General features: G+C 41.9%; 1 protein-coding gene across 2 annotated transcripts in view; it reads left to right on the plus strand.

Annotated features, from left to right (window-relative positions):
* map3k19 (mitogen-activated protein kinase kinase kinase 19) overlaps nucleotides 1-8719 on the plus strand; it is a 64360-nt gene extending 55641 nt beyond the window's left edge. For both annotated transcript variants that reach the window (XM_059966261.1, XM_059966260.1), the window contains one exon: nucleotides 6507-8719. In XM_059966261.1, the coding sequence (XP_059822244.1) occupies nucleotides 6507-6597 (91 nt within the window). In that variant the 3' untranslated portion in view covers nucleotides 6598-8719. The remainder of the gene's footprint in view (nucleotides 1-6506) is intronic.
* Nucleotides 8720-13069: the final 4350 nt, after the last annotated feature.

Genomic DNA, 13069 nt, shown 5'->3' on the forward strand with positions numbered 1-13069 from the left:
TTATGTCAGATAGTAGAGAGCACCCCTGTGGCCTTCCCTCTCAACAATAAGTACTCCATTTTGAGTATTGTTGGGAGGGATGACCTACTTGGGGGAAGCAATAGCAGCAGTGCCTCTGGCACTGAGTCTAGCCTTGTGGCTCAGAAGAGTAGGAAACTGAGGAGGGTGGCAGCAGAACTGGTGACTCTATAGTCAGGGGGACAGATAGGCCATTCTGTAGGCATGAAAAGACACAGATGGTAGTTTGCCTCTCAGGTGCCAGGGTCCATGATGTTTCTGAACACATTCACAATATCCTGAAAAGGGAAGGTGAGCAGCCAGAAGTCGTGGTACATTTTGGTACCAACGACATAGGTAGAAAAAGAGAGAAGGTCCTGAAAGCTGAATACTGGGAGTCAAGAAGGAAGTTGAGAAGCAGTAATCTTGGGATTGCTTCCTGTGCCACGTGACAATGAGGATAGGAATAGAATGAGGTGGCAGATAAATGAGTGGTTGAAGAATTGGAGCCGGGCAGGGATTCAGATTTCTGGATAATTGGGACCTCTTCTGGGGCAGGTGTGGCCAGTACAAAAGGGACACATGGCACTTGAATCTAAGGGGGACCAATATTTTTGAGGCCAGGTTTACTAGAGCTGTTGGGTGTATTTTAAACTAATATGCCAGGGGGATGGGAACCAAAATGACAGAGCTAAGGGTGAGCCAGCAAGTTTACAAGTGGATGATGGATGTAACATGAATGTAAGGAAGGACAGGCCAATGATTTAACGAAGTGTTAAATTGTACCACAGAGGCAAAATCCAAAAGGGCAAAGAATGTGGGACTGAAGGTGGTATATTTAAATGTGTGCAGCATTTGGAATAAGGTGGACAAACTCGTGGCACAATTACAGATTGGTCGGTATGACACTGCGGGCATCACTGAGTCGTGGCTGAAAGAAGGGCAGAATTAGGAGCTTAACATCAATGGATATACTTTGTATCAAAAGGACAAGCAGGAAGGCATAGGCAGTGGTGTGGCTCTGTTGGTAAGAGATGGAATTACATCTTTATAAAGAGGTGACATAGGGTCAGAGAATGTGGAATATTTGTGGGTAGAGTTAAGAAACTGTAAGGGTAAAAAACCATTATGGGAATCATATATAGGCCTCCAAATAGTAGACAAGATGTGGAGTTGAGCTTGCAAAGGGAGCTGGAAAAAGCACGTAATAAGGGTAGCGACACAATTGTACAAATGTAATAGAGGATTTCAATATGCAAGGGGATTGGGAAAATCGGATTGGTGTCAGATCACGAGTGAAGGAATATGTTGAATGTCTATGAGATGGCTTTTCAGAGCAGCTTGTGATTGAACTTACTTGGGGAAGGACTATCTTAGATTGAGTGTTGTGTAATAACCCAAATCTTATTAGGGAGCTTAAAGTAAAGGACTGCATAAAAGTCAAGGAAAGGTCATATAAGGTAGCAAGAGGGAGTGGGAAATTGGATGATTGGGAAGCTTTTAAAACCTAACAAAAGGAAATGAAAAAAACTTTGGGGAGAAGGTTCTAACATCAGAGATGCAGAGGTACTTAGGAGTCCTCTTGCGAGACTCAAAGAAGGTTAATTTACAGTTTGATTGTAGTAAAGAAGGCAAATGCAATATTGGCATTCATTTCAAGGGGAATGGAATACAAAAGCAAGGAGATAATATTGAGGCTTTATAAGACCCTAGTCAGGTTGCACTTGGAGTATTGTCAACAGTTTTGTGTCCCATATCTCAAAAAGAATGTGTTCTCATTTGAGATTCACGAGGATGATTCCGGGAAAGAAAGGGTTAACATATGAGGCAAGTTTGGCAGCTTTGGCCCTGTACTCACTGGAATTCAGAAGAAAATGGGGCAGGGGGGAGGAATCTTATTGAAACCTGCTGAATGTTGAAAGAACTGGATAGGGTGGATAAGGAAAGATGTGGAGAGGATGTTTCCTGTGCTGGAAGTCTCCTGAAAATCTCTCATCTGACACCCAGAGCAGAATACTGGCTCTGTCGAAATACAACCTGTCATCGCAAGATTTAGATAAGGAATAATTAGTGAACTCACCTATTTATCTTGCCTCCACCGGTTCTTGCCAAAGCCTTGTTGAGCCAAAGTCTTACTACTCTGCCCTAGGCTACAGTAATGACGACTGCTTCCACAATGACTGCTTCGCTAGGCTGTACCCCTCTGTTATAGAGACTGGGTTTTTTAAAGATCTTCACCAGACCAACACAGGAGCACTTCTGTTATGTCTGCTCAGTACTCCAATCAACAATTCTTGTTGAAAATCTTCCTGCTTTTAAAAGCTCTTGGCTGGACCGGCACAGCAACACTACTGTTGCATCTGTGCAGTACTCCAATCAACGTCATAATTACTGGTGTTGATTCATGCCCTGAGCTCGTCCTCCTTTCCTATGATACTTCATGCATTGACATATATGCAGCTCAGGACTCTATTCGTACCATGCTCAACCTTTTGATTCCTGACTTTACCTGAGATCTCACCAACATCTGCCTCCACAACCTTTCCACTAACTGTTTTAGCACTCTGGTTCTCATCCTCCTGCAGCTCTAGTTTAAACCCAACCATGCAGCATTAGCAAACCTTCCCACTAGTATATTAGTCCAGGTTAATAGATGTTATTCCTCTCTATTCCCCAAACAAAACTTCCATTCTGGTTAATAGCTAGATCCTTCTCATTTCTTTTCCCTGAACAAAATGTGTAACCCCCTCACAGGGCTCGTATGCAAACTTGACTCGACAGCTAACTCTGCTAGCAGCCAACTTACTCAACTTTGATAAACAATACATGTCTAGGTTCAGTATGATTTGGGATTCAACCAAACAGGGAAGTTGGGATGTTCCAATTAATGGAATTTCTATTTGGATGAATGCTGCGTAAGTGCTGCCCATATAAAATTACCTGTTGCCAAGAAATGACAAATCAGACACCAGCAGTGAATTAGAAAGAAAGTATATTTATTAATTTCAGCCTTATCCAACAGTTCTTAAGAGAAAGAAAAGAAATTTAAAGGGCCGATTACAGTTAGACCAGCCCAAATGTGCACATGACAGTTGGAGCTCATCTCTTCCAAAAGCTGGGTATAACCGTTACTCACAGTGCTGAACTCTCATCACTAACCACTGGTAGAGCTTACCACGTTGGACTTCTTTGTCTCGTGAAGCAGTTCTTGCAATTGCATCTTCTCATGGGATCAAATCCTTTGGGCGTCTCTCCTGATATTCTCTTCTCTATCTCCCGGCAAAATATCAAGAACCCCACCACTGTCTGTCACAAATCCCTCTCTACCCAGCTCTCTCTAGAACCTTTTCCTAATCCCACCATCCTGATTTGATTGACACAACATTCCTAAGTTGAACAATGTGGGCCCTCATCTTTAGCCAAAACCAAAATATTCCACCAGCAGGACACACGGCTTCTACAGAAAACTAATAAAATGGAATATCTCACAGAATAGCAGTAGAAATCTTATTCAGGGCATTACAGATGGCATTCCTTTCTTTTCTCTGAACAAAACTTCCAATCCATCCTGGTTAATAGTTAGATGGTACTCTTTTCTTGTTAACAACATGAGACTATTGTCTTAGAGCTCAATTCATCTTCATGTATTCAATTTCAAAACTTAGAATACCGGCTTCAGGATAACTTATGAGGCAATAAAGTGATTGTACTTTCTTAGAAGATAACCTCCATTTATCCCTTTTGCATTTTGTTATAGAAAGCATTGTCATCATGAATATGTTAATCATGAGTCTTTGAGAAACTGATCCTTTAAGCCTGAATCATAATTGCTCTACGTAACTTTTACACCATCTAGAAGGTACAAATGAGGACTGTGATGAAATTCACTCCACTTGACTGTATGCTAAGTGGCAGTTGAGTCACAAGAAAGCTGTGAGAACTGGAGTAGAGTCCATGAACTGAATGGTTTCCTTCTGCATTGATAAAAAAATATAAACTGAGAATTCAGCTTTTCTAACACCAATACACAGTGGCTATTGTGTTTACCACCTTCTCAATACAATATTCGGAAATTCCAACAGCATTTTGTAAACCCATCATTTCTAGCACAAAGGACAAAACTTCAGGTATACAGTCTTAGGCACATGTACAGTACTGTGCAAAAGTCTTAGTCATGTATATATTTGTTAATGTGAAGCAGAGAGTGAGTTAGTAAACCTGGCAGGAACAAAGGATTTTGGAAATGGCGAGGGTGGAGCACTGCAAGCAGGGTATGGGACAGTTGGCAGAGAAGGAGTGTGCCAAGTGTTGGTCTGGTGTGGGTGCAGACACACCCAGCCCTGAGACACCATTAAGGTTATTTGTTTGCCAACAATTGGTTTATTGATCATTACAGAGTGTCTCTCTGGTGCTCCCTCCCCTCTCCCTTCCCCTTTACCCAACTATGATTTCCCTCTCCCTGCCCGCTTACCACTCTCAGTCCACAACAGAGACCCATATCAGAATCAGGTTTATCATCACTCATATATGCCATTAAATTTGTTCTTTTTTTTGCAGCAGCACAGTGCAATATATAAAATTACTACAGTGCTGTACAGAAAGGTGCCCTAGCTATTTATACGTGCCTCGAGTTTTTTCACTGGATTGTACAGGAACACACCACTTCTGTGTACCTGTTTGATGCATAATTCTGATTTAGAAACTTGCATGTCCTTCATCATGGGTGGGGTCTAAATCTTGTAATTGATGAAGACTGGGCACTGGGCTCCAGCACTGACCTCTGCATCAGTTCACTGATTACCCAAACATGTCACTTATTCCTCTCAACACACTCAAAATGTTGGTGGAACACAGCAGGCCAGGCAGCATCTATAGGGAGAAGCACTGTCGACGTTTCGGGCCGAGACCCTTATTCATCTTCCAGATTTGTTTCGCACCTGTGTATTAGCTCCCTAAGCCATCTTCTCTCATAATCACCTTAACAGAGCCTTTTGAAAGTCCAAATGCATCTCATCAACTGTTTTACCTGTGTTTATTCTGGAAAATATTCCCAAATATTTGTCAAACATGTTTTTGAAATCTACGTTGGCATATGATTGTTTTCTGTGCATTCTATTTTCTAGTGAGATTGCGGTCTTTTCCATATTCATGATCTCTTGGTTTATTTCCCAGTTGTCTCTCTCCATCCTTTCTTACATTGTTGTTGTAGTTGCTCCCCTCTATGCATCGAGCAGCAATATTGCTGTTTCTTTAGTATTCATCTGTTTTTTTCTATGAGGCCGATTTGCTAGCTCAATGCCCAACCCAGCATGTCTGGAAAGCATGCAAAGAGCTGGCCGGATTCAAGCCTGGGACCACGTGCCTCGAAGTCCAGTGCGGATGTCACTATACCACCGGCCATAATTTTTCTCACATTGTCAAGTTACTTTTATTACCTTCCCCAATGTTTTTGCAGTTTGCTTTATTCCAGTCTGAGAGCCATACTTCAGATAAAATATGTACCTATATAAAATAACCATGTTACCTAAAGGTTCCTAATGACCAGAAAGAAATAATTATCTGCAAAGCTGTGAATGCTGGAAATGCCAATTCTGGAAAAATTAGGACCCGGGTTTATAATGGCAGTTGTTTATCTTTTCAGCAATGTTGCTTGACCATAGAGTGATAGAAAAGTACAGCACAGGAACAGGCCCTTCTGCCTGGATAGTCCATGCCAAACCATTTAACATGCATACTCCCATCGATCTGCACCAGGACCATAGCCCTCAGTACCTCTACCATCCATGTACCTATCCAATCTTCTCTTAAAGGTTGAAATCGAGCTCCTATGCACCACTTGTGCTGTTTCCAGAATTCTCTGTTTTCCATTACACTGAGTTCCCTTCCTTTATTTAGTATGATCTCAACCCTGACTTTCCAAACACCCTGTTGTTTAACTGTGTGTGCTTCCTTGTGTTTATGGTGGAAGCAGCAAGGCCTGCATTTTACAGGCACTTCTAATGGTTTTAAGATGTTACAGTTGATAGGATTAGTTAAACTATTTCACCTACGCTGATCCCACTTGAGATACAAGATATCAATTTATTCTGCAGTACATTAAACAACTGCCCTAACTTTACTATTTGACCCTGTTATACCTGGAAACCTGGTAATGATTGACATTCTATATGCGAATATATTTTGATTTACAATGCTTAAGAACATTTGTAATGAATCCATGCCCAGCAGGTTAAAGCAAATTTCATTGTGCTAAAGAAGGAAATCTTATTTTTAATTTCACATTACTATAATACATCCATTTTAAGATGATTTTTAATGAAATGATTGTGTTGATATTGATTTTGTTTTTATTACAGCATTCTCTTTCCTATTTCCATGGTCATATTCTTATACATGTCTTATACAAAACAAACTCAACAAAGTTGCTGTGGAGTTTAAATGCTGTGTTTTCCATTGCAGTGTTCTCTAACAACAAGAAAATTACATTAATTATTTTTTCTTATGGCCAGGGATCAACACATCCGTCCTTCAGCAAAACAGCTCCTGCAGCATGCATTCATCATAAAGAGACAAAGGAGAACAGCCATTCCAGGAAAGTAAAATTGTGGCCAAAACAGAATCACAAGCAATAACTGTTTCAAAGAACGCATCACGAGGCATCACAGTACTTCAACTAAATCAACGGGAATTGAGACCCTCCATTGGGTTGAGGTCGGGTTTGAATGTCAGAAAGACGTGAGGGCCAGGAGCTGGACTTCATTGTCAGAGGCTATTTGAGGTGTATGCCATTGGGAGCATTTAATGGGTAGTGGGCACTTACCCCCACTACCACCCCCAGCTATAACAACCTTAAGGAACCCAAAGGGAATGAAATTATACAGTTCACCGTAGATTCATATCTAACTAGCCAAGTGCTTTAATAACTGTATGTAGTTTTATACATTTTGCAAATGAAAGTTCACATTAAATTTAAAATGTTTAAATATTACAGTAAATTAATGTCAGGCCAGTTTGGGTTAATTTGCATTACATCTCTTTGGAATTTATAGATATCTGCTTCTTTCTTTCCCATGCAATATTTCTAAATTGATAAGATTCCTCTGGGTGCCCTAGTTTGCTTCCTTGTTCCAAGGGCATAGGGGTTGCTACATCATCCTAGCATATGGGTGACAGGGAGAAAGTGGAGAGAATTAATAAGACTGTGTTAATGAGTGAATGCTGGTCACCATGCACTCAGTAGGCAGAAGCCAATAAAAATGGTGGCACAGCAGTGTAGTGGTTAGAACAGCACTTTACACCATGCATCTATAGGAGTTTGTCAAAGTTTTGAATGACATGCCAAATCTATGCAAACTTCTAAGAAAATAGATGTGAAACATACCAGAATTGATTGTGGTTTTTGGCAACACGCATAAAACACAAGACAATACCACAACAGACAACACAAAAGCAACCAATAATTTACAAGCAATAGTGCAAACAGCTTTGTTGGTGGCATCCGTTAGTCTCGCGAGACCATGGATCTGTGCCTGGAATGGTTTCAAGGGCGCAGGCCTGGGCAAGATTATATGGAAGACCAGCAGTTGCCCATGCAGCAAGTCTCCCCTCTCCACGACACCAATGTTGTCCAAGGGAAGGGCAAGAGCCAAAACAGCTTGGCACCAGTGTTGTCGCAGGAGTTGCTAGAACGAGGTTGAAGGCAACGTCGGACTGCCTTAGGGACTCCAGTTCCGGATTTGTCCTCAGGGTTTACTCTCAAAGCCTTTCCCATGAGTAGGTATGGCCACAAGGCAGCGGAGGTTTGAAATCAGACTTTTCCCTCTCTTAGATGGACTGCCTTCCCAGGCTGACAAGCTCCATCTACCCAAAAAACAGCAATGAGCAATCAACAATTAGCAAAAACATCAATAACCAAACTTAGATAAATGGGAATATATGAGCAGACTCAATAATTATCAACAGAACAAGGAGAGCAGGAAAGGCCATTGAACGGATGTTGTTCAGGGACAGTCAGGGTATCACACCTGAGTGAGTTCTGTTGAGAAGCTGGATAGCTACAGGAAGGAAACTTCAGAGATAACATGTAGATAGGTAGATAGATATTTTATTGAACCCAAAGGAAATTAGAGTGTCACAGTAGTATTACAAGTGCACAGATATACAAATATTAAAAAAGAAGTAAGAAAGAATAAAAATAAGTTACCTTAAAAATGGGATGTAGAAGATCTACAAGTCAAGATTACAAGATCACCTCTTGGCTATAGGTTGACTCATTATACATCCTGATGGCTGAAGGTAAGAATAGCCTCATATAGCACTCTTTGGGAAAGTGCTGTTGTCTTAGTCTATTAGTGAAAGTGCTCCCCTGTTCAGTCAAGGTGGCATGCAGGGGGTGAGAAACCTTGTTCAGAATTGCCTGGAATTTCTGGAGGGTCCTTTGCTCTACCACAGCTTCCAGTGTGTCCAGTTTGACTCCTATAACAGTGTCAGCCTTTCTAATCAGTTTATTGAGTCTGTAGCATCACCCCTGTTGATGCCATTGCCTCAGCACACCACTGCATAGAAGACTGTACTGGCAACAACCAGTTGGTAGAACATGTGAAGGAGAGGCTTGTATACTTCAAAGTTTCTCAGTCTCTTCAGGAAATAGAGGCAACTCTGGCCCTTCTTGTACAAAGCCTATTTTGGTGCTCCACTCAAGTCATCCAGGTGCACCCCCAGGTCCTCAGCACATCCACATCCTCACCATCAATATTGCAGGCTTGGTCTTCCAAAAGTCCATCACTATCTTCTTTGTCTTACTGATGTTGAGTTGCAGATGATTCAGCATGCACCATTCGACAAAGTCGTCCACCGGGCCCCTATATTCATCCTCCTGTCCTCCTTTTATACACTCAACTTTTGCTGAGTCATCAGAGAATTTCTACAGATGACATGACTCAGTGTTGTATCTAAAGTCCAAGGTATACAGGGTAAACAGGAAGGAGCCAATACAGTCCCCTATGGGGCCCCAGTGCTGCTTATAACCATGTTTGACACAAGCTATGAAGTCTCAAAATTTGTGGTCTGGTAGTCAGGGAGCCCATTATCCATGATACAATGGAAGTGTCACGTGAGCTTTTCCCCCAGCGATGAGAGCTGTATGGTATTGAAGGCACTAGAAAAATAAAAAAAAAACATGATCCTCACAGTACTGCCTTGCTTTTCCAAATGGCAGTAAGCTCTGTTCAGCATTACCTACCCCAATGTGCTCCTGGTCGGCAAATTGTCCTGGTGGTATAGCGTCTTCCTGATGGCAACTTACTGAATGGATGACTGCTAGGGTGAGTGGAGTTTTCTTCATTCTGGGTGAAGAAAAGAGTTTTCAGCTCTTTTCTTCACCCTGATAATGAACAGGTCTTTTAACGTTGGTAGCTGACAGCCGGTGATCTTCTCCACTGAGTGGACCACTCGCTGTAACTTGGACTTGGAGAGGGAGGAGACGGCAGGAAACCAAATGGTGATAGAGGTGATCAGAACACCCTCAACGATGGCTGAGAAAAAAATTGTCTGGATAAGCCCTAAGTTTCCTAAACTGGCATCAGAAGAAGAATCTCTGCTGGGCTTTGTTATGTTTGTTACTGAGGGAGACTGCAGACTGCAGGCTATCCAACTCAACTTCATTGATGCACATTATGCCAACTCCACCCATGTGGAAGCGGCTAACTGAGTGGCATAGAATTAACCTATTAACTACATTTCCCTTTTTCAAACAAAAGAAAAACTAGGTATGTACTTCTTGTCTATAGAACTGATTTGAAATTATAGTTGCTGAAATTGAGTGACTTAGTTCACTTTAGCCAGGATGTAACTTATGCTCCTTACGTAAACATAAAAAAAGAATTGGCAACATTATAACTGTCTTTCTCTTAGTTTTTAACAGTCTCTCTTCGTTTTCCTCCTTTTTTTAACCAATTCTTTGAACAGTCTCATTTTGTGAAATGTTTTCAACATTAGAACTTCTTTTACTTTTAAAAAAACACTAACTCTGATGGAGGTCAGGGTAGACTACCTGAACACTCCAACAAAGTGAGAGGATTATTCTGCCTCTTTAGTCACTTGCCTCAATCTATTAGGATATGGAGTACCATGTACCTCTGTGGTGGGACAGATAGACGACCTGATCTGGTATAGGTTCCTGGAAGTGTTGGAAAGGATGGAGATTATTGAACAGGTGCATCCATCACAGCTAAGTATTGTTATAAGGATCTGGCCACTTTATTTTTTTCATTACCTTTCATGGACTTTGAAGGTGCATGAGTGCACACCTTTTCCATCTGATATTACCTTACGATGTCCTGATCACAGTGATCATGGTGGATGCTGCCGGACTAGTGTTCCTTTGGTGAACTGGTCTGAAACCCAAAAAGCTTCACCACTCTTGAGCAGCGATAAAGGTTTTGCTCTGTGTTTGAGATCATAAGATATAGGAGCGGAATTAGGCCAATTTGAGTCTGCTTTGCCATTTCATCATGGCTGATCCAATTTTCCTCTCAGCCCAAATCTTCTTTTTCCCTGTATCCTCATGCCCTGACCTGTGAAGAATCTATTAACCCCTGTCTTAAATATACACAAAAATATGGCCTTCACAGCTGCCTCTGGCAAAGAATTCCACAGATTCACCACTCTCTGGCTTATATTCCTCCTCATCTCCATTCTAAAAGGACACCCCTCTATTCTGAGGCTGTGGCCTCTGGTCTTAGACCCTTCCACCACAGGAAACATCCTCTTCACATCCATTCTATCGAGGCCTTTCACTATTCGATAAGTTTCAATGAGGCCACTCCTCATTCTTCTAAATTAGACAATAGACAATAGGTGCAGAAGTAGACCATTCGGCCCTTCAAGCCTGCACTGCCATTCTGAGATCATGGCTGATCATCTACTATCAATACCCAGTTCCTGCCTTGTCCCCAAATCCCTTGATTCCCCTATCCATAAGATACCTATCTAGCTCCTTCTTGAAAGCATCCAGAGAATTGGGGTCCACTACCTTCCGAGGCAGTGCATTCCAGACCCCCACAACTCTCTGGGAGAAGAAGTTTTTCCTTAACTCTGTCTTAAATGACCTACCCCTTATTTTCAAACCATGCCCTCTGGTACTGGACTCTTCCAGCATCTGGAACATATTTCCTGCCTTTATCTTGTTCAATTCCTTAATAATCTTATATGTTGCATTCAGATCCCCTCTCAATCTCCTTAATTCCAGAGTGTACAAGCCCAGTCTCTCTAACCTCTCTGCGTAAGACAGTCCAGACATCCCAGGAATTAACCTCGTGAATCTACGCTGCACTTCCTCTACAGCCAGGATGTCCTTCCTTAACCCTGGAGACCAAAACTGTACACAATACTCCAGGTGTGGTCTCACCAGGGCCCTGTACAAATGCAAAAGGATTTCCTTGCTCTTTTACTCAATTCCCTTTGTAATAAAGGCCAACATTCCATTAGCCTTCTTCACTGCCTGCTGCACTTGCTCATTCACCTTCAGTGACTGATGAACAAGGACTCCTAGATCTCTTTGTATTTCTCCCTTACCTAACTCTACACCGTTCAGATAATAATCTGCCTTCCTGTTCTTACTCCCAAAGTGGATAACCTCACACTTATTCACATTAAACGTCATCTGCCAAGTATCTGCCCACTCACTCAGCCTATCCAAGTCACCCTGAATTCTCCTAACATCCTCATCACATGTCACACTGCCACCCAGCTTAGTACATCAGCAAACTTGCTGATGTTATTCTCAATGCCTTCATCTAAATCGTTGATGTAAATCGTAAACAGCTGTGGTCCCAATACCGAGCCCTGTAGCACCCCACTAGTCACCACCTGCCATTCCGAGAAACACCCATTTACTGCTACCCTTTGCTTTCTATCTGCCAACCAGTTTTCTATCCACGTCAATATCTTCCCCCCAATGGCATGAGCTCTGATTTTATCCACCAATCTCCTATGTGGGACCTTACCAAATGCCTTCTGAAAATCGAGGTACACTACATCCACTGGATCTCCCTTGTCCAACTTCCTGGTTACATCCTCGAAAAACTTCAATAGATTAGTCAAGCAATTCTGGTGAATACAGGCTCAGAGCCATCAAACACTCTTCATATGACAAGTCATTCAATCCTGGAATTATTTTCATAAACCTCCTTTGAACCTTCTTCAGTTTCAGCACATCCTTTCTAAGATACGAGCCCCAAAATGCTCACAATATACTGAATGAGGCCTCACATTACATCCTTGCTTTTATATTCTAATCCTCTTGAAATGAATGCTAACACTGCAGTTGCGAGACTCAATCTGCTAATTAACCTTCAGGGAATCCTGCACAAGGACTCCCAAGTCCCTTTGCACCTCAGTTTTTTGTATTTTCTCTCCATTTGGAAAACAGTCAACCCTTTTGTTTCTTCTACCAAAGTACGTGACCATACCCTTCCCGAGACTGTATTCCATCTACCATTTCTTTGCCCATTCTCCTAATCTGTCTTAAGTCCTTCTGTAGCCTCTCTACTTCCTCAAAACTACCTGCTATTCTACCTATCTTCATATTGCCTACAAACTTTGCAACAAGTCATCAATTCCATCATCCAAATTTTTGACCTATAACCTAAAAGGAATTGGTCTCAACACAAATCCCTGTAGAACACCACAAGTCACTGGCAGCCAGCCAGAAAAGGCTCCTTTTATTCCCACTCTATGTCTTCTGCCAATCAGCCACTGCTTTGTCCATGATGGAATCTTTCCTGTAATACCATGGGCTCGTAGCTAGTTCAGCAGCCCCATGTGTGACATCTTGTGTCATGCATGCTCTTCCTTTTCTCATGTAGTGTTGTTTCAAAATTTCCCATATTTTCTTAGTTCAGTAAGTGAGGTTGGAGAAGGGAAGGAAGAACAGGCAGGATTGTTCTCAATCTCTGGCATATTCGGATGGACTATAGCCATTCTTGAGGAGTGGAGCAATAAGCTAGCAGTGCTCTGTAAGGGTCTTTTGTCTTCAGTAGGAGACACTTAATAGTTGTACTGTTCTTTCCAC

This window comes from Hypanus sabinus, chromosome 4, assembly GCF_030144855.1.
Source record: "Hypanus sabinus isolate sHypSab1 chromosome 4, sHypSab1.hap1, whole genome shotgun sequence".
Taxonomy (NCBI): domain Eukaryota; kingdom Metazoa; phylum Chordata; class Chondrichthyes; order Myliobatiformes; family Dasyatidae; genus Hypanus; species Hypanus sabinus.